This window comes from Stomoxys calcitrans, chromosome 1 (genome assembly GCF_963082655.1).
Source record: "Stomoxys calcitrans chromosome 1, idStoCalc2.1, whole genome shotgun sequence".
In the NCBI taxonomy this organism is placed as follows: Eukaryota; Metazoa; Arthropoda; class Insecta; order Diptera; family Muscidae; genus Stomoxys; species Stomoxys calcitrans.
Genome location: NC_081552.1, coordinates 270,910,977 through 270,937,923, shown reverse-complemented (window position 1 = coordinate 270,937,923; position 26,947 = coordinate 270,910,977). Strand labels below are relative to the sequence as shown.

Below are 26,947 nucleotides of genomic sequence, written 5' to 3'. Positions count from 1 at the left end.
TGTGTCGACCCAAGTACTTTTTCTAATGAAGGTTTTGCACAATGTGACCACAGACATACTTACCGCTGATACCATATATCTTGCGTTATTTGCTATAATGGAAAATGTATTATAGCATTTTTCCCATACAATATATGAAAGCTTATTCGTTCGGATCCAAATTAAAATACGCTTTTTACATACAAACCAAATCTCTCCATTTCTACTACGGAGTGTCGGATAATCATATCAATCTGCTTGAATAATGGAAAATATAAATACTTCGTCCAAGAAGAAAATAGCACTTGATCACGGAGACAAAAATTGAATTTCCGGTGATAATTTTCCTCGCTACAAAATCGCACATAGACATATATATGGAACACAGAAACAAACAAACACATGCATATAAGATATCTTATTTTTTTCAATTAATTAGCTGCACATCTGACATCTGCATTATGTTTACCCCTGACGCAGATATGAAGCTGATCGCTTAATATGCTCCTAAGCACAAAAATCCTAATGTTGTTTTTTTAAAGGTGATACAAACCAGTGCACGTTAAATCAGCAAATGTTGAAAGCGATAAATGGCGTTTCAAGGTACAAAAAACTAATTATTTCAAAACTTTCACTTTTGGTTCGCATTTTTTAATTTATAAAAGTTTTCAAAATTCATATTCTTATAAATATGCATACATCTATTTATTTTGTCCGGAGTCGAAGTCGAGGGAATTTTGCTCGACTCCGGGAAAATTGCCCGACTCCGAAGCCGAAGCGCTGATCATAACATTAGAAAGAGCGTAAGAAATTAAACATTTTAATCTGGAAACTGTCCTGAGAATAATTTTTTCACTATCTAACAACTGCAAAAATAAAAAACAAAACGAAAAAACGAGTTCATTCAATAAATTGTGTAGATAATTGCAAATTTTCGATAAAAAATACAACAAAATGTAGAGCTATGAAATAAGCGGTCTCCTTTACCATATTGTGCAGATCGGTCTATATGCCGATCAGCCCACACCGCCCCAAGTACTTGCCTCCAACTTTAAACATCTGATTTTTGTGTTTGGGTTACTGTCGGGATATAAACCAATATTTACTAAAATCAGTCCACCTATATCTGATATATATAGCGAATATGGCAAGTTACTTAAATTCTCTATCTCAGTTGTTATTAAAATAGCAGGAATAAACATGCGTACGGATGTACGCATAAATTTTCTGATTTTATTTTTACAACAATATAATGCATGGAAAAACAAACAGTTATTAAAATAATTTTGTTTTAGGTTTATATTTCAACAACATTAATCTTTCAGTCGCAATTAATCAGTGGAAAGAAGAAAAATATGAGAAAGAATCTCACACCCGAAATATTATATTTATTTTGGTAGTTTTGCTAAAAAAAAAACATCAGAAAACTTTGGAAAAATATATCTAGTCAGATTTTGCCGAATTTTCTGGCTCGGTAAAAATTGTTAGCTGCGAGCGTTCATAGATGCTAATATTAAAAATTTAAAAATATTCACATGTTTTGCGCTAAAGAGAACCCTACAGTCTGCAGCTGGACAATATCCAATTGTATGAATTAAAAAAAAATATCATATTGCCATAACATAAGAAGTACCAAGAAGTGTGGCGAAAAGATCGCAAATGCTGAACCCTATATCGGACACATTTTTCGCTGCCTGTATGGGAAACTAGTCAAAATATATTGAGTATACATGTAGTTATAACACTTACCTTTAGAGATCCAGTATATTTCAAATAAGTTTTAATAACTATAAGGCAAAATCTCATCTTTGGTTCAAATTCAATGAATACGAGGCCGGTAGAATATCATTCAAATGACTTAAGCATAAAGTTTATCTATCGCCTACTTGTAATTGATTTTAAAAAAATATTATACCTGAATGCAATAAAAGCATCACCCATTTCTCCACCGACAATGTGAACACCGCCATCAGGAATCGATAGACCTTTGAAGAATTTTCGTATGTCCAATGCATTTGCCGACCACGGCAAATTCTGCAAACGAATTATTACATTCATGCTTGCTGATTTCAGTCTAAATGTGTTTATCAATCGATTTTATTTCAAAAATTATTACAAACAATATAGTTAATATGCTTCTCTTTAAAGCTCATTTAATCATTGACTATATCGCGGTAAATAAATGGCTCTTTCTCTCTCTCTCTCTATCTCTTTCTCTCCCAGCCCAGTTTCATATCAAAAGAAACTGTGCCGAGCTATGTGGGTGTGTGTGATTTTTGTGTATGAGGGAGAGTTTTTGTTAAATTAAAATATACCCAGAACTTGGAGTTTTGTTTTGCTGCTACTACAAATTTAATCTGAAATGAAAAGAGTAAACGAAAAAGCATTAAACATATACATGCAACGAATTATGCAAATATAATTCATAGTTTTATTTTAAAGAGCACCAGAGCATTTCTGGCATTGTGGGCAATACCATTGCAATGGGCGTTACATTGTTGCTGAAATAAACATTCGAATTATCTTCGCCCTAAATGTATTTATGCATTTATTTTGCCTCATCGCACCATCATTTCATGTTATTAGTATTACAATTATAGTTAATGTATGAAGTGACCCTCTGTCCCGCTTTTGTCGGGATTATCCTGCCTTTTAACGTCAATCCCTCTTGCTTTGATCCCGCCAAATCCCGCATTTCTCATAAACTTCAGGTTTTTTTTAGAAAACCTCCCGCTTTAATCCAAATACCCCCAGAGAACTGTATAGTTTCGATTTTTTAACTCTTAATAAATTTTAAAAAGATTTTCAAAGAACCTTTCAAAAATGTCGTAAAATTTTCTCAAAGTCATATTCAATTCAATTATCTGCAAAGCATAAGGCGATATCGTAGCAACAAAATAAGTTAAATCGTCAGTCGACGAACTCATTGCAGTATTGAGGAACCTATTCAGTGCAAGTTATATCTTCAAAAGAATATCAGTGCCAGATAATAATAATTGTGATTTTCACTTCCAAGTACAAATATAAATCGCACCCTTTATATTTAATTTCGTAGTAATATCCGTTTATTTTAACATCCGAAACATCAAAATTTTTCAGTTTAAGAAATTTTTCAATTTCATATTTTTTTTTTTTCAAACATGAATTATGGTAGGTTTGAAATCGTTTATTATTAACTATCTACATTTTGTATATAGAAACCGAAATCGAAATTTAATTACATGGAGCAAACAAGCAAGTTTAAAATTCTAAATCAAGGCGTATTTAATAAGGTGGCCGCATCGGGGAATTGCTACAACAAAGTCTTTTTTTTGGGAACTTGATATGTCAAAATTTCTAAGCGAGGCGAATTAAATTCTATTCGCCGTGACTTTTCAAATTTTGGGCAAATTTGATACGACCGAATCAGAGCAAGAATTTTATTTATTTTTAAGTGTCAAGTAAGAAAAAACAAATGTCAAGTAAGAAATGAAAATGTACAAAATTCCCATTAGCTTAACCCACAAAACCACCAAGATGACCGGTTTAAATTGTTTTCACTAGGTTATTGTAGAGGTATATCGCTACCAAGTGGAGATGATGTTGAATGCTGTAGAAAATACGCGTAGTACTATCAAAAGGCTCAAATAGGAAGATTGTGACTCGAGCCCAATCAGGTCAGTTAAAGTTTCTTGGCTACGAGGATGACGATGTCATTATGGTGTGTGGCCATGCGCCAAGATTGGCCAATGGGCTTGATGTATTCCCCGAAAGATAACGGGGGATAACTTATTGTGTTCACTGGGGATCTCTCCTAGATGGTGTGAAGCTATCGTTCTCATTGCAATGTCAGGACTTTGACGTCGCTCTGGACAAATGACGGACTTACGTTTGATTTGTTGGGATATGGAGGAGGTATAGACGGTTAAGCACCTATTGTGTTACTACCCCGAAATAGCGTGGTTATTTGCAGGATTATGGCTAGACGAACAAGGTGTTCTATGTCTAAATTATCATCAGGTACATAGTCCTTCCGCCATTCTTGACTACCACAACTTAAAATGGCAGATAAAAGAAATTCTTCAGCCCGCCTTTTATCATGCGTAGGCTCGTTCTTCATTCTAATGTCAGTACAATACTGACATAAATTTTATCTATGTTCTTTTACGGTTTTTGAATCTTTTAGGGACGACACAATGGACCCCAGTTCACTGAGTGAAGCTTACAGCGATTGAGGTTGTTAGACGCGTGCCTAAGTTTCAGAACCGTAAAAGCAGAAAACACAAAAATCAATTTAAAAAATTTTGATTTTTAGGTTTATATTTTTGTAAGGCGAATTCAACAATTAATTGACATATCAAGTTCTTTCAGCTGGGTTGATGCGGCTACCTTATAAATACGCCTTGTCCTAAATAGATTTTTTGGTGATGATGATGATGACATTTCAAGCAAACATTTTTTTAAGTGAAAAAAAAATATGTAACAGATGACAAAATCGACGACTGGATCAATATGAAAAAATATGTTTATATACGTTGGGTCCAAATAACAAGGTATTTTATGAAGAAAAACGTTCCTTTCGACTCTTTACTAAAAATTGTCGAATATGTTTCGGGTTTGCACCTGTAGAAAGGACCTATAAAATGTGAAATGTTTCGTTGATGTTGACCAGACACTAAACACATAAATCTAGACTGACATTAACTTTTAGTTGTCCGGGGATTTTTTTTAGCACTTGTAACAAAAAATCAAAGTAAGTAGACGATCAATTTCAGTGAGAAAGTGACCGAAATTAATTGAGATAATATTTTTGTTTCATGTCCTTTCCGCAGTTAATAAAATATGGACTAACGAAAAATCACGGTTACCAATAAATAACTTAAACGATATCATCAAATTAAATTGTAGCATAAACTTTTCATGTCAGAATTTCTGCAAATATATAAAATCAAATACAAATATGAAAATAATAGAACGCATTTCGTATTTTCATTTCATTATTTAACCTTTTACATATTAAATGAACAGTTTTTGGGTGAAATAGTTATTTAAGAAATAAAAAAATATTAGTTTGCGTTTAAAAGTCATTCATACATACGAAAGGTTTCAAGTATCCCGCTTTTTGAGAATACTCTTTCCACCAAATCCCGGTATGGGGGGTGCGGACTCTCCCCCATATCTCAATTTTTAAAAACGCCAGATGTCGGAGATAGGTGCTGCGATTTAAGCGAAATTTTGTGTGCTCTCTTATAGTGACCTAAAAACCAAAATTTGGTGTCAAAATTTCGGATGGGTTAACTAGGGGGGCCGCCTCACCCCCATAACCAACCAAGTATATATACAATATACCCCAATCGCGACAATATGTGACTCAAATGAAAGGTATTTAAGATTAGAAAACGTATCTGATATCCAAATGTCGGACGAAGTGTTTAGGGGACCACCCCAAACCCCAAAACACCCATAAATCGGACATATTTACCGACCATGGCAATATGGGACTCAAATGAAAGGTATTTGCGAGTAGAATACGAATCTGATATCCAAATGTCGGACTAAGTTTCTGGGGGTCCACCCCATCCCTAAAACACCCCCCAAACAGGACTTATTTACTGACCATTGGAATATGGGACCTTAATAAAAGGTATTCGAGTGTAGAATACGATTCTGATATCCTAAAACGGGGCCAAGTGAACAAACAAAATTACCAAATATGACAATTTGGAAAGCATCATTTCCTGAAATAAGTTTTTTTGTTGATATTTTTGTAAAAAATTCAGGCAGAATTTATTTGTTGTTTTTTAATGACGCTTTCGCTAAAACGCTTTCTTTCTATTCCACTTTTATGCAAATGGTGATCCATTCTTTGTGTATTCTAACGTTTAGGCACATCACACCATAACAAATCACCCCAAAAATTACTATGTAGCCTTCACTACTCAAAGAATAGATCACCATTTGCACAAAGGAAAAGGCTATGAAAGCATTTGCGGATCACTACATGGCAGGTTCATTTGTTTTTATGAAGGAGAATGATCCAAAACATGCCCCTAGGGCCGTTTAACTCTGGCATTCAAAAGTATTGGAAGATGCCAAACTGTACAAGGATTGTGGCTTAATATCTACCAGGTTCGATAAAAATGTTAGTTGCCTTATCCCAAGATGAAGAGCACGAAAGGGATATCCAATTAAATTATTGGGTTAACTGAGCTCTAAGAATCTTAAGAACCCCAAAAACCAAATTATACGCTTTTTAACGTTATATACGAAAAACAAGTCTCCCTAATTATACGTCCGCGCAAAAATTGGACAGAATATTTCCTTGCCTATTTATGCTAAACTCAGCAAATTTTTATACTCACCACCGAAGGATGATGGTATATTCCTTTTATCATTCAGTTTGCAACACGTCGAAATTACCATTTTAGACCCTATAAAGTATATATCTTGAACGTCGTAAAAATATAAGAACATCTAGCCATGTCCGTCTGTCTGTTGGAATCACGCTACAGTCTCTAAAATAAGATATTGAGCTGAAACTTTGCACAGATTCTTTTTTTGTCCATAGTAGGTTAAGTTCGAAGATGGGCTATATCGGACTATATCTTGATATAGCCCCCATATAGACCGATCTGCCGATTTAAGGTCTAAGGCCCATTAAAGCCACATTTATAATCCGATTTTTCCGAAATCGCCATCCTTGTTCAATTTGGCCTAGACAAGTCCTGGTTTGGATATAGCTGTCATATAGGCCGATCTCCCGATTTAAGGTCTAGGGCCTCTAATAGGAGCATTTATTGTCCGATTTCGCTGTTGAATACATCCCAGATCGGTAAATCGATCGCCAGATTAATGGCTTAGGTTAGGTTGAAGTGGGTGCGGATATAAATCCGCCCATGCCACAAAGCTAGTAATCGGCTTGTAATGCCTGTAAATTGGAATCAGGAATTCCGTGCTGCTTACAAAATCCTTAATTATTTTCCATACCATCCCCTTAGTTGGTTTATGTCTGGTATTGTGTCCCCACCGAAGTGCCAGTGTCTCCTAGCCGCGAAAAGCGGGCAATGACAAAGGAAATGCTTCAACGTCTCATCATCTTCTCCACAAGTCCTTCACATGCTATCACTTGCCGCACCGATTTTGCATAAGTGAGATCATAGTCCTGTGTTGTTACCAAAAGTTTTGCTGACCTCCTGTTTGCTTGTTGAAACCACATGTCATGCAAGTCAAGCTCTTGCATTTAGGGCAAAAAAAGATATCATCTCACTGTAGTGCTCACTATTCACAGTTACGTGACGTTTTGCATCGTCTTTGAAGAAGTACGGTCCAATGATGCCACCAGCCCATAAACCTCACCAAACTGTGACTTTTTCTGGATGCATGAGTAGCTCTTGCAATGCTTCTGATTGATCCTCATTTCAAAATCGAGAATTCTGCTTATTTACGTACCCATTGAGCCAAATATTAGCTTCGGCGCCGAACCCAATTTTTCGATAACACAATCATTCTTAACAGAGCGCGCATTTTGATGATAAAATTCAATAATTTGCAAGCGTTGTTCGTATGTAAGACGATTCATGGTTGGTTATAGACCAAACTGAAGATGTTTGACAGTGTAATAAAACACGAAATATGCGTGAGCTGTTTAAACCAGTGTTGCCGAAACGATAATAGCTGAAAAATCACCCTTTTATATTTATTCGAGGTGTTCGACCCGGCCGAACTTAATATTTTTTTACTTGCTTTCCTATATTTTCTTATAAATGCATGTTCCCAATCGTAACATATGGAATTACCAACGAAAAAAATATATATTTTTGTCATTTAATTTCAATTAAAAGTAGATTTTTCGAAATTAAACACGCAATCCGATTGAAATTGGCGTTACAGGCGGCGAAAAGAGTGGAAGTTTTATCCGATGATATAAGCAGTACAAAATGTTTTAGAGATTTGCAGAGCGGATATCAGCTTTCAGGAAAATATTGTTGGTGGTCAACATATTTAATACAGGGTATCAAAGTTGACTACTTTTGAACTACATAGAAAAAAATAAAAATCGGTTTCAATCACGAAAATAATTGAATCGTAAAATTTTTTAATTGAAACTGTTTCAATCACGAAAATGATAATATCAATCACAGTTTTTGAAAAGGGTGATTGAAAATATTTTTATTTAAAAAAATTGCATATTCATATTGCATTGAAAATTATGAAATTTCCAATTAATTTTTTAACTCTTCGATACACGAACATTTTGGATATGATATCTATGCCATGACGCAGCAGCTATCACAAAAACTTTTCATTCATATTAAATCCTAGTTATTTACATATAGTATAATTTTTCCTTTTAATGAGTATCTATCTTCAGTAAGATCAAAAAGATGATAATATTTATTAAAATCTAAACAAATACGATGAAAAGGATCATTACTTGCAAAATCGCTATGATGATATTGAATATTAAGCAGCTGAAAATTTCTCGTTGGTCTTAAAGGAACGTTATTATTTAGCCTGCTCAACAAAAAGTCGGACTTCAAATTACCGTGTAAAACATTTAATCTAAAAGCATAAAAAAGTGTTTGATAATTCCAACCACGATTACGTAGGCAAAATAGTAGAAATTGTTTCTGTACTGACTCAATTTTATTTCTGTGAATAGTGTAAATCGGATCCCAAATAACGGATCCATATTCAAGTGTACTTCGGACAAGAGAAATATATAAGTTGTTAGTTCTATTTAATTTTCATTACACCACAAACTAAAGTTATCAATATCGAGTTGTAACAAATCCTGCTCAGAAGGAACACAGAGCGATTGGAAAATTTTGACGTCATCAGCATACATTTAGATTGAAGAATTTTTAATAATATAAGGTAAATCATTTATAAACAGATTAAAAAGAATTGGACCCAGTCGACTGTATGGGTTCAAGATGAGCCAAATCCAACAAAAGTTGCCAAATTTGCAAACATGCAACAGGCTATTGCATATATCGAAGTATCGAGGCTCAAACGATTGCATATACTGGAATTGCGGTTTAGAACCTAATTAAAATAAACATTTTTGGAAAATATTTTCATACGTTAAGAATCCAATTTATGAAAAGATGTGAATTGTTATATTTTAAGCAAATTTACTTATTGCTGCAAAGCAAATTTAAAATAAATAAAATAAAAAAAAACGAATGTTTTATACTCACCACAGAAGACATGACAATTTTGCCATTTCATTTGCAACACATCAAATTATACATTTTCAAGTCTACAAAGTATACAATGTATACTATACAAACTAGATGGCCTATATCTTGATATGCTCCCTTTATACCGATTTCCCAAAAGAAATCTTGAGTTTATAGAAGTCATATTTTGCCCCGATTTCAATGAACAACCATGAGGAGTTTAGATAAAGCGATCTTCCAATTTATGTTTGAGCCCAGAAATGCTGTTTTATAACCCATTTCGCCGCTACAGTGGTCTATATCTGACCATTTTTGTTTGCAATTGTTTTTCGATTGAAGGCCCTGTTTTTCGATTGAAGGCATTAACCGCATTTCATTCCACCCAGAATTTACGAAATTTGGAAGAGATCCCTTAACATTCGAACCAATTAAAATTTATATTAGAACTTACGCTTTCTTCCTGATTTTTGGATCAGCGAGACTCATTGTTTCAGTATTTGGCCCTTCAACATCGATGGGTTTATTCTGGAAGTAGAACTACAGTGTGTAAATTTGCCCATTAACATTCCAATAAGGAACAAGGGCAAACTTCTCACATATCAATAAGTGCTGTCCGATTCAAGTTCCTAACAGCGAGTCCAAACGGGACACCTCTATGCGGAGACTTTTTTTACATGGCATAGTACCTCGCTAATGTCGCCAGCATAGCTGGGGATAACCACTGCTGGAAATCTTTTCTGATGATTTCGTCAGGATTCGAACCCAGGCGTTCAACATCATAGCTAACCTCAACACTACGATGGCCTCTCAAAAGGTTAAATGTAATTTTAGGTCAAACGTATTTTAAATTAATTGTAATGAACTTTGTCCTGAACTTACCAACTGATGTTAAACAATACGACTTGCACCGGATACATTTCTTTGCATTTTATTTTTGTCCTTCACGGCTTGTGTATTCAGACTGCAATTTTATAAATTAAACCCAAAATCTTTTTTTGTTTGTTGCTCTTTCGAGACGAGCTCAATGATCGGAGATTTTCTTTGCAAATGGAAAAGGAAAGCCAGAGATCGCAACACCACTATAAGACACGTTAGAAGACTTTACAACCATGTTAGGTGTGATGGCTATCGTATCGTATTTATTGCGAAAACTCCTCTATGATACAAAAATTGTTTAGTAAAATTTGTCGACAAATCGTTTGCGCTTACGATTATGCTATTCTCTAATTCCTCGTTAACAGAAATCATAACCTTTTTATCTTTAACAACTCTACCCCAAAACACGAGAAGCACAAAGAGGAAACGACGAAAATAATAAATATTTTTTTTTTTTCATAACTTAGAAACATCAAAAATTTAAATAAAATGTAGACAATTCTCTACGAAAAGTGTTATCATTACAAATTTTTTCGTATAAAACTTTTGCGGATATTTTTATCATATTGCGAGAAGCACGCCTATTAATGGATTTTACACCTGTATCTAAAATGTTTAAAGAAAAAACAAAAGAAAAAATATTTAGCCACTGCAAATAATGATTTTATTTCTGGTCATTAAAGTAGGCACAAAATAATTGGCCGTTGCTAAGTTGACGATTTTCTATTCGTTAACGAAAACAGCTGATTTCACTAATGTTGATTATCGTTAAAATTGCCTACTAAATACACAATTCGTTAACTTTTCTGCTATCCCTTTTTAACTAAACGAGTTTTCTTAAAACAGTTTAGAGAATTCCGCTACAGTACTAAAATAAAACACGGCATGTATTTAAGAAAAGGAATAATTATGCAAAAAGGGAAAAAATAAAATTTGTTTTTCAAAGAAAATTAAAGATAAGAAAAGGTTGTCAACTTTAAGTGTTTTTTTTTTTTTTTTTTTAAGAAAATACATACAATTAAAGTTTTTGTTAACAATCGGATTTTCACCGAACTAAAAAATTCGTATGATAAAGAAGCACAGAGTGTACAAGCAAGTTGTAAAACTATTTTGCACAAAATAGCCTTCTCCAAACACAAAATAAATGGTTCAGATTATTCAAAAATAGCAATGGAAAAAAGGAAAATATTTTTGGTTGTTGTAACCTCAATTACAGTATCACAATGGTTTAAATTGTCAAAATGAGTCTGTAAGGGACTGCCACTCTTACCTAACCTCAGATAAATCTCCCCTACATTCGCCACAAAATACATATGTCAAACTCTTCCGCATATCCATGTCGAAAGAGATAGAATCTCTATCATGCAAATTTGAATAAACCAAAATAAAATAAATCCAGATAGGATCCAGATGTATGTAAATTAATTATCGCATCCAATTGTCGTCATTTAAAGCCTTTAAACATAGCCACAATTTTCGAACATTATTAACGCTAATGTATGTATGCTTACCTCATAACATTTATCCCAACTATTTTTAGATTGCATTGAGTGTTTTCTGCATTAATTGATAATGAATGCTTCACATGGTAATATTTACAACCACTTTATTCACTTTGCTTGATTTTTCTATCAATAATGCAATTTCCTCATTATAGTACTTTGACGCAGCACATAAAACCACACAAGCGGACCTACATAATAGTCGACACTGCCAAATCGAAGGAAGCGTCAGTGCAAGACAATGACTACCAGGAGGAAAACACGTTTGGCCTACTCGTTGCGTTGCGTTGCATTGCGGTAACAACTAACGAGGATCAATATTTTCTCTTACCATTAATTTCCATCAGTAAGACAATCAAATTTCAGCACATATATCTTTATTCAGTGAAACGAAAACAAGTCTTACCTTATATACATATGTATTTGAGATTCATACCAATATAAGTATGTATGTTATTGTATTGCATGTTTACCTGTCAGGCCTGTTTTCCTTTATTTTTTAGTGACAATATCATGAACTAGTGTACTAGTGTCCAATTTCTGATTCCAAATATATAAGGCACGGCACAACATTTACTTCCAAAGTTCACAAGAAAACGCGAAACTGTATACAACCATTTTATCATAGTCCGACACATTTTACTTTCACTGCATAAAATATCTCCAATGAGTGTTGTGAGTAAAAAAAATCTGTACAATTGAGAAGCCTATGTGGCTTGTGGTTACATTAAAAAGTTTGTGTTCTTGTTGTATATGTTATTGTTGCCGCTAAAATATCAAACATGGAAAGCATAGAACTGTTTTCAAATACAATCAATACTCGTAATCAAAACAATTCATATATTTGACATACAAGTGCAAACGTATGTACGTAGACTCTCGCAAATTCGAACTATATAGTAAAGAGAACATGGGCTTTTCATACGTAGAAATCCCTCGTTCTTATTTCGGAATTTTTTTTTCAAAAAATTTTATTTTAATGCACGCACTTTTTTTTCGTTGTTTTTGTGTTTAAGCAAATAGTTCAAAAAACACATTTGGCACGATCTGCAGCCCTAATATTCGAATATGAAGTTCTGATTTGTGGAATATGGCACGAATGTCGAAAGCCTAACTTAGGTAACTATGCTAAATTTCAGGGAAATCGGATACTAAATGCGCCTTTTATGGGCTTAAGACCTTATATCGGGAGATCGCTGTATGCGGCAGCAATACCCAAATATAGACCGGTGGGGACCATATTGAACGCAGATGTCGAAGGGCCCAACAGAGCTCACTGTGCCAAATTTCAGCGAAATTGGGTAATAAACCCTGCTTTTTTGAGCCCAAGGACAAAATCGGGAGATCGGTATGGCACCTGTATCCAATTATAAACCGATCGGAATCAACTAGGGCACATATGTAAAGGGGCCTAACATAGGCATTATCCGAAATCGCATAATAAATGCGGCTATTTCTACAATTTTGTCGCCTTCTAGGGCTAATTGATCAAGATTCAAATTGCTCGTTGCTAAAATTGAACGAATATTCTCCAGCCATCGCTCTCATTACTCATCCCGCGGAATTCGAGATATTTGGAATATAGACTCAATCTATATAAGCCATAAACGTGGCTACTCCTAAATGGTGGTAACTTTGTACCGTCGTAGTTGCTGCAATTTCAATAGTTGCATTTTCTTACTGAGCTAGACCTGCTGCTCCTTCATTTGAAATTCCGTCCCCTGAAGGACTACTATTAATTTATACAGGCCTTCGGGGTCAGCCATTTATACCGCACACAATCTAGTAAATTAAAAGTAGTTTTCTATCCCAAAGCAAATTCAAAGCTAAACTATTTAAATAAAATGAGTCCTCTTTTTCCAATACATAAACCAACCAACCAAAGCAGGCTTTGGATACGAAACAAAATAAAAGAAAGTATAAAGTATTAGTAGGCACCGCATCTGCTTAGTGGAATTGAATCGGACAATCTTTTAGACCTAACAGCTCTATTATAACCGTTTGTTTTTGAAAAAGTCTAACCGCATTTTTATGAAAAGGGAATTTAAGTAAAATGGAGGGTTCCTAGTAACTTAAAAAAACGAAAATTTTAATTATTTTGGGCATTGTATGTTAATGAAATTTACACTAAATTTAGCATGTATTGCTTTTTGTGACGTCCCAATACATGTGCAAACGTATGTACGTAGACTCTCGCAAATTCGAACTATATAGTAAAGAGAACATGGGCTTTTCATACGTAGAAATCCCTCGTTCTTATTTCGGAATTTTTTTTTCAAAAAATTTTATTTTAATGCACGCACTTTTTTTCGTTATTTTTGTGTTTAAGCAAATAGTTCAAAAAACACATTTGGCACGATCTGCAGCCCTAATATTCGAATATGAAGTTCTGATTTGTGGAATATGGCACGAATGTCGAAAGCCTAACTTAGGTAACTATGCTAAATTTCAGGGAAATCGGATACTAAATGCGCCTTTTATGGGCTTAAGACCTTATATCGGGAGATCGCTGTATGCGGCAGCAATACCCAAATATAGACCGGTGGGGACCATATTGAACGCAGATGTTGAAGGGCCCAACAGAGCTCACTGTGCCAAATTTCAGCGAAATTGGGTAATAAACCCTGCTTTTTTGAGCCCAAGGACAAAATCGGGAGATCGGTATGGCACCTGTATCCAATTATAAACCGATCGGAATCAACTAGGGCACATATGTAGAGGGGCCTAACATAGGCATTATCCGAAATCGCATAATAAATGCGGCTATTTCTACAATTTTGTCGCCTTCTAGGGCTAATTGATCAAGATTCAAATTGCTCGTTGCTAAAATTGAACGAATATTCTCCAGCCATCGCTCTCATTACTCATCCCGCGGAATTCGAGATATTTGGAATATAGACTCAATCTATATAAGCCATAAACGTGGCTACTCCTAAATGGTGGTAACTTTGTACCGTCGTAGTTGCTGCAATTTCAATAGTTGCATTTTCTTACTGAGCTAGACCTGCTGCTCCTTCATTTGAAATTCCGTCCCCTGAAGGACTACTATTAATTTATACAGGCCTTCGGGGTCAGCCATTTATACCGCACACAATCTAGTAAATTAAAAGTAGTTTTCTATCCCAAAGCAAATTCAAAGCTAAACTATTTAAATAAAATGAGTCCTCTTTTTCCAATACATAAACCAACCAACCAAAGCAGGCTTTGGATACGAAACAAAATAAAAGAAAGTATAAAGTATTAGTAGGCACCGCATCTGCTTAGTGGAATTGAATCGGACAATCTTTTAGACCTAACAGCTCTATTATAACCGTTTGTTTTTGAAAAAGTCTAACCGCATTTTTATGAAAAGGGAATTTAAGTAAAATGGAGGGTTCCTAGTAACTTAAAAAAACGAAAATTTTAATTATTTTGGGCATTGTATGTTAATGAAATTTACACTAAATTTAGCATGTATTGCTTTTTGTGACGTCCCAATACATGTGCAAACGTATGTACGTAGACTCTCGCAAATTCGAACTATATAGTAAAGAGAACATGGGCTTTTCATACGTAGAAATCCCTCGTTCTTATTTCGGAATTTTTTTTTCAAAAAATTTTATTTTAATGCACGCACTTTTTTTCGTTGTTTTTGTGTTTAAGCAAATAGTTCAAAAAACACATTTGGCACGATCTGCAGCCGAATATGAAGTTCTGATTTGTGGAATATGGCACGAATGTCGAAAGCCTAACTTAGGTAACTATGCTAAATTTCAGGGAAATCGGATACTAAATGCGCCTTTTATGGGCTTAAGACCTTATATCGGGAGATCGCTGTATGCGGCAGCAATACCCAAATATAGACCGGTGGGGACCATATTGAACGCAGATGTCGAAGGGCCCAACAGAGCTCACTGTGCCAAATTTCAGCGAAATTGGGTAATAAACCCTGCTTTTTTGAGCCCAAGGACAAAATCGGGAGATCGGTATGGCACCTGTATCCAATTATAAACCGATCGGAATCAACTAGGGCACATATGTAGAGGGGCCTAACATAGGCATTATCCGAAATCGCATAATAAATGCGGCTATTTCTACAATTTTGTCGCCTTCTAGGGCTAATTGATCAAGATTCAAATTGCTCGTTGCTAAAATTGAACGAATATTCTCCAGCCATCGCTCTCATTACTCATCCCGCGGAATTCGAGATATTTGGAATATAGACTCAATCTATATAAGCCATAAACGTGGCTACTCCTAAATGGTGGTAACTTTGTACCGTCGTAGTTGCTGCAATTTCAATAGTTGCATTTTCTTACTGAGCTAGACCTGCTGCTCCTTCATTTGAAATTCCGTCCCCTGAAGGACTACTATTAATTTATACAGGCCTTCGGGGTCAGCCATTTATACCGCACACAATCTAGTAAATTAAAAGTAGTTTTCTATCCCAAAGCAAATTCAAAGCTAAACTATTTAAATAAAATGAGTCCTCTTTTTCCAATACATAAACCAACCAACCAAAGCAGGCTTTGGATACGAAACAAAATAAAAGAAAGTATAAAGTATTAGTAGGCACCGCATCTGCTTAGTGGAATTGAATCGGACAATCTTTTAGACCTAACAGCTCTATTATAACCGTTTGTTTTTGAAAAAGTCTAACCGCATTTTTATGAAAAGGGAATTTAAGTAAAATGGAGGGTTCCTAGTAACTTAAAAAAACGAAAATTTTAATTATTTTGGGCATTGTATGTTAATGAAATTTACACTAAATTTAGCATGTATTGCTTTTTGTGACGTCCCAATACATGTGCAGAATTTCATCAAAATCGGATCAGATTTAGATATAGCTGTCATATATATCTTTTATCTGATATGTCTTTTGAAGCTTTAGAAACTACAATTTTTGTCCGATCTTAACCAAATTTTGCATGAGATTTTTTTTTTCACATTTAGATATATATGTATATCATATATATTATTCAGCCAATATGGCTATTAAGACTGAAAAACCACAGTTTTGGTCTGATCTTTACGCAATTTTGCATGAAATGTTTTATTTGATGTCTTAATACGTGTGCAAAATTTCATGAAAATCGGTCCAGGCTTTAGTAGCGACCATTTAAGCCCTATCGAAAAAACTCTTACAAGGTCCCATTCACTTTTTCAATAGGTATGCAAAGTCTGACTATATTTCAACGTGGGTTTCACATATTGAAAGTGGTATGTATTCCGCCCGACTTTTGCCTTTCCTTAATGGTTTTATTTATTTATGTTTTTATACCCACCACCTTGAACTTGAATTTTTTCACAGACTTCTTGTTGATGTAGGTCGTTGGGGATTGCCTTAGCGGATCAGATTTGGGCCTTATAGGTTTAGATATGGATATAGCTCCATATATACCAATTCCCGATTTCTTGAAGCCGCCGTTGTTGTCCTATACGGGGAAATTTTGCACGGAATCGGTGATTAACCTGATATAGTTCCCATATTTGAGTGCGATTTTGCACGGAGTGTATTGGTATGACTCTTAATCGGTCTGTAAGCTGACATAGATTCTATATGCCGATTAGTCTTCTACGGCCCCTAGAAGCTTACATTTTTGTCTCATTTGGTAAAATTCTGTTGATTTCTTATCGTTTTAAACATTTAAAATTAAAAAAATTAGTTACCATTTTTAGGAGCAAAAATTAAAATAAAAAAATCCCTTAACATTTTATACCTTTTTTAAATTTGTCGTTTGGTCAGACCACGTCCGCTCAACAACATAGAAAAATGTTCGCCCATCTTAAGCTTTAACATGCATATAAATGCTATAACACCTTCTTCAGCATCAATGTATTTTTAACATATTCTAGATAAATGTTTTTATCTAGTTACTTCCCCATTACATGTAATTTATAAATTGACTGTAATAAAAATATAATCATTACTGTTAGTATATGTCAGTAGCTAGACCTCAACCCACCTCGCAACTCTTCCTTTTATAATTCAGGTAACAACATTCTACGTTGCATTTCTGCAATGTTGTCTTTGTTATACCCACCACCATAGGATGGGGGTATACTAATCTAGTCATTTTGCTTGTAACACCTCGAAATATTGATCGAGGACCCATAAAGTATATTTATTCTTGATCGTCTCGAAATTCTGGTTCGAACTAGCCATGTCCGTCCGTCTGTTGAAATCACGATAGCGGTCGAACGCGTGTAGCTAGCCGCTTGAAATTTTGTACATATACTTTATATTGATGTAGGTCGTTGGGGATTGCAAATGAGCCATATGGGTTTAGATATGGATATAGCTCCCATTTGACTTCTTTACCCCATGGAAGCCACAATTTTTGTCCGAAATTTTGGACATAGTGTTCTGTTATGACTCTCAACATCTGCGCCAAATACGATCCAATTCGGTCTATAACTAGATATAGCTCCCATATTTTAGCTGAATCCATGGTGGTGGGATCCCAAGACTCTGCCCGGCCGAACTTAGCACACCTTTACCTGTTTTTATTTTAGAATAATCTAATATAGGAAGGATATTTTGAGGACCTGTATCAACACACCGCCTACATGATCTAGAGCGTGAGGTTCAGCGCTACAAGACAGAACCTCTAGATCAAGCGAATCTAGACAGTATTCATGCAGACAAGGTAAATAGCTACCGGGTGAATGTAGTCCTTGAGCGACCCCTTTCCATTGCATTTGAAGAAATTGACCTCCCCCGATAAACCAGAATAGTTCAGACTTTATTACAATCCGGCAGATGCAGCCACCTCAACTTCTACAGAACAAGAATTGATGCCGACGTGCAGGGTGTATATCCCGATTATGACCAGAGACCACACGACACAGGTCATCTGCCCAGCCAGACTCACTCGTCTCAGATCCAGATCCCTCTGGACGCACCCCATCTTAGTCGCAGAGTTCCTGGATCTGGATTCTCAACAGAATCATACAGATAAAAGATAGAACACAACAATCTGCGTGGTTCTCAACAACCGCAATTTTTTAGAAAAACCGGGGTGAAAAATGCGGGTTTTTTTTGTGTCTAAGGAGTGATCATGCATCCAAACATGAACCTCAAATTCGTATTCTAAGAGCTTAACATATTTGAACGATGTTGCATCGAAATCGATGGCTGAGAGGTTTCGCAAAATTTCGAGTACAACATTGGCATATTTTCAATGAAAAAATAAATCAAAATGAATTGGAAATTTCGGAAATGCCTGTAATTTTTTTAATTGGATCAATGAACAAATTAATTAAAAATTTCAAAAATTGCATTGGTTCAATTTAAAAATTTAATTGAACCTGGTTACCGATCGCCTCGGTAACCAGGAGGCCATTGGTTATTTGAAAGCACCAATAACTCGTCTTGACATATCGAGCATTATAGGCACTCAGTATTTGTGCAAGAGCCGACCTCTCACTGAGACTCTCCGCTCATTAACTATTGATGATCGTTATTTGTGTGATATTGCAAAGCAAAAAGGGCTAATTCTGACTGTAGCCGGTCCCAATATTTCCAAACCATTGTTGGGGAGTAACTTATTAGCATATCGTTCCAGAATGGTATCAATGCTGACCAAGAATCAATCAGTTTGGTTTGTTAAAGGCAAAGGCTTATGTAGAACATCTGTCGTTAGGATTCGCCACCTGCAGAAATCCTCTATTGTAAGTGGCAAAATAAAATAAAAAACAATTATTTATAAAATTACATGTACAAATCCTAATAAATTTAATTTGGCTTCTATGCCCACACGTGTTTTGCAAATTTTATTTATAAATTTTACAAATATTTCCACTTTTTTCCTCGTATTGTTTTGACAGAATGGCAAGTGGCGTTACCACTTTCATGGCAAACAAACAGACTTGCACTGGAAATTTTGTTTGCGTTTTATTTTTGCCCTCCACGGCTTGTCTATCCAGTACTAAAATAAAACACAGCAAATGTAAACGATGCAAAAAGGTCTATTTTTGACACACTGTATTGCACCCTGTGCCACTATAGGATGTCTTAATGCGAAAATATGAAAATACAATATGTCTACTGCATATATTTCAAATTTCATCATTATCGGAAAACATTTGTGGATATCATTTCATATTTCCTTCCATAGTGCGGCGTGGAGAACGCACAACTGACTGTCTCACTCTTTTGATATTTTCCGGGCGAAGGCCCGAGAAACAAACTTGCAAACGTCCCCCTCCAGAAGCGCCCCCACTCGATCTCCATCTCCATCCCGCCTAACTCACCGCTCGGGAGTTTTTCAAATAAGTTTCTCTGTATATATAATTTAGTTCGATTAAGTGCCACTTAATATAAATTTAATGGTAATTAGATGAGGCATGTTTTCGCTATTCGGCTTATTTTTGTTCCATTTCAGATAACTTAAAACACAAATATCGCTCTAAAGTGTATGTACATATATAATTTTATATTTTACAGCAGCACCATTCCATATTAGGCTTATTATGTGTGTTAATGGTATCTGCAGCCACATTTGAAGAATATACAATGGCTGATATTAATGAGGATATACGCAACGAATTCCAAAGCTTCGGTACTAGACTCAGAAGAAAAGCACCAAATCAAGAGAAGAGGGACTTAAGTCTGACCTATTCTGCAACAAATATCAATTCTAAAGAAGGAACTCAAGTTAAAACTATAACCGTTATAAAAAATATAGGGGAAGATAAAAATACGGCAACGCTTAAAATAAAGCCGGAGCTTCATAGAGGCGAAGATTGGGGTAAATTGTTCAAGGACAATTTTAATTCGTATTGCGTAATCCCCGATGTGCCAGATGTTGATGACCTTTTTGAATATGTAAATAAAAAACATAACACAGGAAAGGACAAAAAATATGCATCAGAGGACGAAAAGATGAAACCGGAAGAATCGCCACAGCCAAAGCAACCCGAAAAACCCATTTTTGAGTCTTCACCCGAAGAAGCAGACGAGGAAGCAGTCGTCCCGGAGAGCGTGGAAAAAATTGTTGGAGATGCTGAATTATTACCAAATTTAAACGTGAGCAAAATAAAAATGCGCGAATCCCTTATAAATCTTAATTACTCCACGCCCCAGCACTCGATACATAAATTTTTTGAGAATTATATACAATTAAGTCCTGAAGTTGGCAAGGGATATGATAGCGCAAAGCCCTGCGTTCATCAGCAACCAATTAAAAGTGAAACCATTGAGACACCATTTGGAAGAAAATTTAATATTCCTAAAAACAACACAAATACTGACATAAATCCGTATCTTGCCCCTTCTATAACCCGAAGACCGCAAGTAGCCCAAACACTTCAGCCCTCCCAAACTTCTGGAATTTCACCTGTCTTTCCAGTAAATTCGTTGGTGCCTCCACTTCAGCCGCAACAGCAACCTGCATCTTCACCCCCTTTACAGCAATCAAATGCAGTGTCGGCACAACAACCCACCGCATCTACAGCTGCGCAAACTATTTCCCCAACTAATTCTCCTCAAGGGCAAAATACACAAGCTCAGTTGCCTTTCCCGTCGACAAGCCAACGTCCGTATGTAGCACCAAATTTGCGAGCTGGTTTAAATGGCGTAAGCCGCGGGCCTGCAACCACTTTTAATACAGCCGGTTTCCAAAATATTCCTGCCTTTCGCATCAGTTCATACAATACATTATTCAAGAAACCAAACGCCTCAAGATCTCGCGGATTATCTCAATTTTAGTCGTATTCTAGTTATATGTGCCTTTTTGATTGTATGCAGTACATCCATTTGGGAAACGTTCTACTGAATTTGTTCATATGTTATGATAATATAAATTATAAAAATATTTGCCTTACATTGGAGTAGGAGATTAAAACTATAAACCTATCAAAACTTATGTCTCCTTTTTGCATTCTCATGTGGGCCCACGTTCTGATTTACGCAAAAGCAAATTCTGAAAACGGTGTTTGCTTCATATCTTTTCGAGTCGTATATACAGAAAAAAAATTGATGTTCTTCTTAGTGCATATATAAAAGTTGTATGTGTCCAATAATTGCCAACAACCATACTATACCATAGCAAGACGTATAAAGAGGTACACTTTATATAATGCAAAACACATTAAAGTACAATACAATAAAGTCTTTTATTGCATATTCTAACGCCGCATATATACAATGCGCGATAACTGGTCACAAGTGTACTTTAGAGTCAAAATTTTAACGTAATTAGGGAAAATATGGATTTCTAGCAGCTCAATAGTGATCGATTTATATGCGAGCTATATACTCGTATATACTTACGAACCAATCTGGTCCATATTTGGTGTGGGGTTCATAATTGCATTTCAAATATTGAGGCTTCTAGGGACTCAAAAAATTATATCGGAACATTGGTGTATATGGACGCTATCCAAATCTGAATTGGCATGTCCCTTTTTCAAACTTCAATCGACCTACAACAGGTCTGTTCGTAACTTTTCCAGTAAGAATAGCCTTTACATGAATTAAACAGCTGAATTTCATAAAACGACTGTTCGAAACTGCAAATTTCTACTGGGAAAAAACCTTCAGTATAGAGATGAGATTTTAGTTTATTTTAGTGATCGCTCCTTTTAGTTCCGTTCCACAAAAGGAACTAGTTCCTTTTCTAAAAAAAGAGCTTTAAATTTTGTTTTGAACCTGAAAATTAGTGTTTTTAATTGTACATATAGATAAAAACATTGCGACTGTATTTGTAATTGAGTTTTAAATTAATTTTTTGTACTTTGTTTTAAACAAGCATTAAGTCTCGATGAAAAAAAAACACAAATGGAAGCGCATCAAAACAATTAAGATTTGTTGACAATAACAAAAAATAATATGTGGATGCCACCACGTTTCTATATGTGTGCCACCACATTCATTTAATGTGGTTGCCACAAATAATTTATTTTCCTTTCACCTAAATCACAACGTACACAGTTGTTGTCCATTAAAAAAGTTGACGCTTTTATTTAGTTGTTGTATGAAGCTGAAAAATATGGAAGCTGGTCTACAAATTAACAAAAGGGAGCAAAAGAAAAGTGTACATGTAAAAAAGGAACTATAAGAAGGAAAGATATGGAACTAGTTCCAGCACTTCCTTACTTGGGCAAATTCCAATGAACTAGTTCCATCCGGAACTACCCAACTATACTTCAGTAGAAATTTGCAAGCTCTCAATTACCTAACAATCAAAATTGTGCTCGCTCTCACGCTCTCTCCTGCTGGCAAATAAAGTATGCGCACGACTACTAGTAACAAATTTTTGAGTACACATAAAAACTGTAATGTGATCTCACGTAACAGCTGAAAACAGCAAGCCAGTTTGACAGTATTAAGATGTCAGTACTGTGTTTACATTCACCGCAAACCAACCCATTTTTTGCACATTCTGTTTGTTTGTGTTTCTCTTTCTCTCATTGGCACACGTATACACACGAGGGCATGTTTCCTTTGTTGTGTTAAGTACTATCCCAATTTTGAAATGCCATCTTGAAGACAAGATGGCGGATTGCACCATATGATTTGTGGTTGCTGTACAAATGAGACCCCCTTTAATTCATTCGCCATGAACCATACTATACCATAGCCAAACGTATGAAAAGGTACACTTTACATAATGGTTGGTCCCATATTCGATTTTCGCGGTGAAACTCCAAATACAAAAAAGCGGAAAATATTAATGAAAAGTGTTCGTTTCGCTATAAATTATTTTTCATCGAGGGAAATTTTACATTTCACGACGTCCAAAAAGAGCATAAGCACAGTCGCTGCGCACCAAGTCGTTTTCTTACGCAAAATAAACGCGATCGCTAAACTTCTAATTGTAACTTAGTGTGTGTTAGTATTTGTGATCTTGCTCACATGTACTTACTCGGGGAGGAAAAAAATTGATATATAAATAAGAAAGTATTTGTATATAAATGAATATACCTCTAAAATAAATAAAAAATAAATGTTTCTTTCATAACAAGCTATGGCAATAGATCTGTACGAAGTAATAACGATTGTGAAAGAAAGTGTTGCGCTTTTGGTCTTGCAATTACAACAACATTATTTTGATACAAATGGAAGATGCTGGCAAAGGCTTTTGGAAAGTTTTGTTTATTTAACTTATACCTTATATGAAAATACTTTACACAATACTTTTTTACAAATAAAAGCTGCATTCGTTTCTTTTTAAATAGGTTTGTGTTTTATTATTTATTAATTTCGAAGGGTTGTTTATGGTTGAAATTACAACAACATATATGAATTTGAGTACGGTTCACGCCAACGATTTTAGGAATTTTACAAGATATACAAACAGCTTGGACTTCTTTTCTAATAAACTCACAATTTAGGTTCAAACGTGTGTGAAACTGCCATTTTTACTTGCGTTAAATAAAAAATAGGCTCTTAAACTTGCTAAAAATGGTGCCGAAATATAAAGACAATTTTTATTTGTATATTTGACAAACTTTTTCAACACAATTGAGCGTAATTTCGTAATAATTTACAAAATAATTTTCTATTTACGAAAGAACACAGGAATTGATAAAAATGCTGCATTCGACATGCCAACTTGCATGAATTAAAACTGTGCTAATTTTACGATATTAGGAAGACCAAGCAGTTTGTATATCTTGTAAAATTCCTAAAATCTTTGGTCCACACACTCCCATCTGTATGTACACATGCACGTAAGCAGCTGATAAATTGATTTTTATATGTAAAAAAATGGCAACACTTTAGCCAAATAAACCCAAAAAAAAATATTAAATATGGTAGACTTGTCAGTCAAACCACCGAACATTACATAACAATACAATAAAAAGTCTTTATTACAAAAGGTCTGTTTGCGTACTTTTCCAGTAAAAATTTACAGGAGCTTAAGAACAGCCTTTGCTATTTGCTTTTGCTATTTATATATTTGAATAAAAAAGCTGGTTTTTAAAAAACATCTGTTCGATGCCGCAAATTGCTTCTGTGGAAAAAACTTCCAACAGAAATTTGCAAGCTCCAATTACCAACCTCACCCGGCGCGGGATATCTATGAGCATCACACAGGCTGGAACTTTGAGCTCCAATCTCTGTGGTGTTCTTCGTTATCACGAGAAGGTTGCGGATAGTAGAATGCTCCATACGGTGTAGCTGCAACTGCAGACGCGGAACATCAAGGTATCGAGTGGTGAGTCTCTGTGAGACCGCGGCGATCGGTCGTATAGACCGGAACGAGCTTGCTCGCTTATAAGAACGTGACGAGCATCGCCACCTCCACATGCAAATGTGGTTACAACAACAACAACCAAATTCTCAAAGTATTGCTTGCGCTCACGCACTTTCCTGCCCTCTTCTTCTGGCAAATAAAGTACGCAAACGACTTCCAGTAAATTTTTTGCAAATTTGCACAAATTTTTGAGTACACGAACACACTTATATGCAAATTTTGCCCATGAACATTCCACTTAGGAACAGGAGCAAACTTCTCACATATCAATGAGTGCAGTCCGATTCAAGTTTAAGGTCAATGATAAGGGGGTCTCCTTTTTCTAGCCGAGTCCAAACGGCGTGCCGTAGTGCGACACCTCTTTGGGGAGAAGTTTTTACATGGCATAGTACCTAACAAATGTCGCCACAAATAGGAGAAAATAACTACCGCTGAAAATTTGTTGTCTGATGTATTCGCCAGGATTCGAACCCAGAGATATAGCGTCGTAGAAGGACATGCTAATCTTTGCGCTACGGTGGCCTCCTTTTTTATATATGAGATTTAGTAAATTATATTAAAGTTTGACCAAAATAAAGTAACTGATTTGAAGGACCAAACTCCCTTTTAGGAGGGTTTGATTACTAAAGTCAACAAAATTTGTTATTCAAAACATCAATTGCAATGCTTTCCCTTTTTCAGCAAACAAAAACTGTTGTTTTACATAAAAAAAATCTGCGATTTTTTATTGGTCTTAAATTCTTATTGAGATTTCATTGCAGGATATTGTCCGGCTTTAGACCATTTAAAAAGTCAGCAAAAAGTGTGTTGTTGCCAGAAGCATTTGACTGGTTTCATTTATCGCGATTTCATTTTTAACCAAGAAAAATCATAAGAAGATGTCAAATGGATCAAGGTGCTTTACAACCATGCTTTACAAAGCACACATCTGAATTTGAACAGGGCTCTTTAAGTCGACTTGTTTCATAAGCGCAATAGAAAACAAATCAAATCTTACTTCCCTTATTCAAATCCAACTTATCGAACGATGCTAATAGAAAGCATTAAACAATGGTCTAAAGCCGCAAAATATCCTGCAATGGAATCTCAATCTTCATATTTATTTAAATGTGAAGAAATGTTTTGATTCTTATCTTGTTTTTTGCGCTACTTTATTTTGGTTTATCCATTTTGTTGTTGAATTCATTTGCTCAGCTGAAACCAATATAGGGTTCGTTTTCGTTTCTGTTTAAAATATTGGGTTGCCCAAAAAGTAATTGCGGATTTTTCATATAGTCGGCGTTGACAAATGTTTTCACAGCTTGTGACTCTGTAATTGCATTCTTTCTTCTGTCAGTTATCAGCTGTTACTTTTAGCTTGCTTTAGAAAAAGTGAGTAGGATTTTTTTTAATTAGTTACTGCTTATAATTTTTAGTAATTTGTTTTTTATTTGTTATTTAGTTTTATCTAGATTCAGAAAGTGTTAAATAGGTTAAAATTTTTTTCCATTTTCTAAGTTTTTAAGTTTTTTGTTTTTAATTGAGTAGTTTTTTAACTTATGTTAGAAAAAGTACGTCTTATGCATAGTGTGATTATTTATAGGCCTGATGGCTTCGCATTGCATGAAATGAAATAAATAAATAAATAAAAAAAAGTATATTTGATTAAAGTTCATTCTAAGTTTTATTAAAAATGCATTTACTTTCTTTTAAAAAATCCGCAATTACTTTTTGGGCAACCCAATAAGAGGTTTTTTTTAAGAGCTATAGGAAAGTTTTTCAAAACAAAAATACATCAAATTCAGAAAAATACATGGAATCTTTATTTGTATCGCTGGTACGGTTCATATAATTTAATGTTTGAAGATGATTTCATGCAAATGTTTACCGCGTATGCGACTCAAATGGTCCATCAGGTTTGTTCAATTTTGGCATACTCTTTCCAACATTTCGGCCGGTATCTCATGAACATATGCTTCAATATTGTCTTCCAGTGCGTCAATTGAAGCGGGCTTGTCTGTATAGACATAAGCTTCAACATAGCCCTACAAAAACATAGTCTAAACGCGTTTAATCACACGATCTAGGCGGCCAATTGACCGGTCCCGAACGTGAAATAAAATGTTTACCAAACTCGCCTCTCAAAAAATCCATTGTTACGCGTGCTGTGTGGCATGTGGCACCGTCTTGTGCTAGCGCTCACCATTCACACTTACGTTACGATTTGTATTATCTTTAAAGAAGTACTGTCCAATGATGCCAC

At 35.2% G+C, this 26,947-nt stretch overlaps 2 protein-coding genes and 1 long non-coding RNA gene across 4 annotated transcripts in view; 2 read left to right on the top strand and 1 right to left on the bottom strand.

The window, feature by feature from the left end:
* LOC106095845 (uncharacterized) overlaps positions 1–26,947 on the bottom strand; it is a 70,753-nt gene that overhangs the window by 31,858 nt on the left and 11,948 nt on the right. Inside the window, exon 2 of the mRNA XM_013263247.2 lies at positions 1,895–2,336. Coding sequence (XP_013118701.2) covers positions 1,895–2,037 — 143 coding nt within the window. The 5' untranslated portion in view covers positions 2,038–2,336. The remainder of the gene's footprint in view (positions 1–1,894; positions 2,337–26,947) is intronic.
* On the top strand, positions 3,268–4,887 carry LOC106095847 (uncharacterized). 2 transcript variants are annotated; one of them, XR_009398478.1, is made up of 5 exons: positions 3,268–3,440; positions 3,523–3,635; positions 4,330–4,511; positions 4,588–4,711; positions 4,791–4,887. It is a non-coding gene; the product is annotated as an uncharacterized LOC106095847 (long non-coding RNA). The 2 variants fall into 2 exon arrangements; XR_009398479.1 differs by having other exon boundaries at positions 4,321–4,511.
* LOC106095846 (uncharacterized) lies at positions 12,095–21,212 on the top strand. Its single transcript, XM_013263249.2, has 2 exons — positions 12,095–12,196; positions 19,950–21,212. The coding sequence occupies exons 1-2, from the start codon at positions 12,188–12,190 to the stop codon at positions 21,210–21,212; spliced, it is 1,272 nt and encodes a 423-aa protein (XP_013118703.2). The 5' UTR covers positions 12,095–12,187.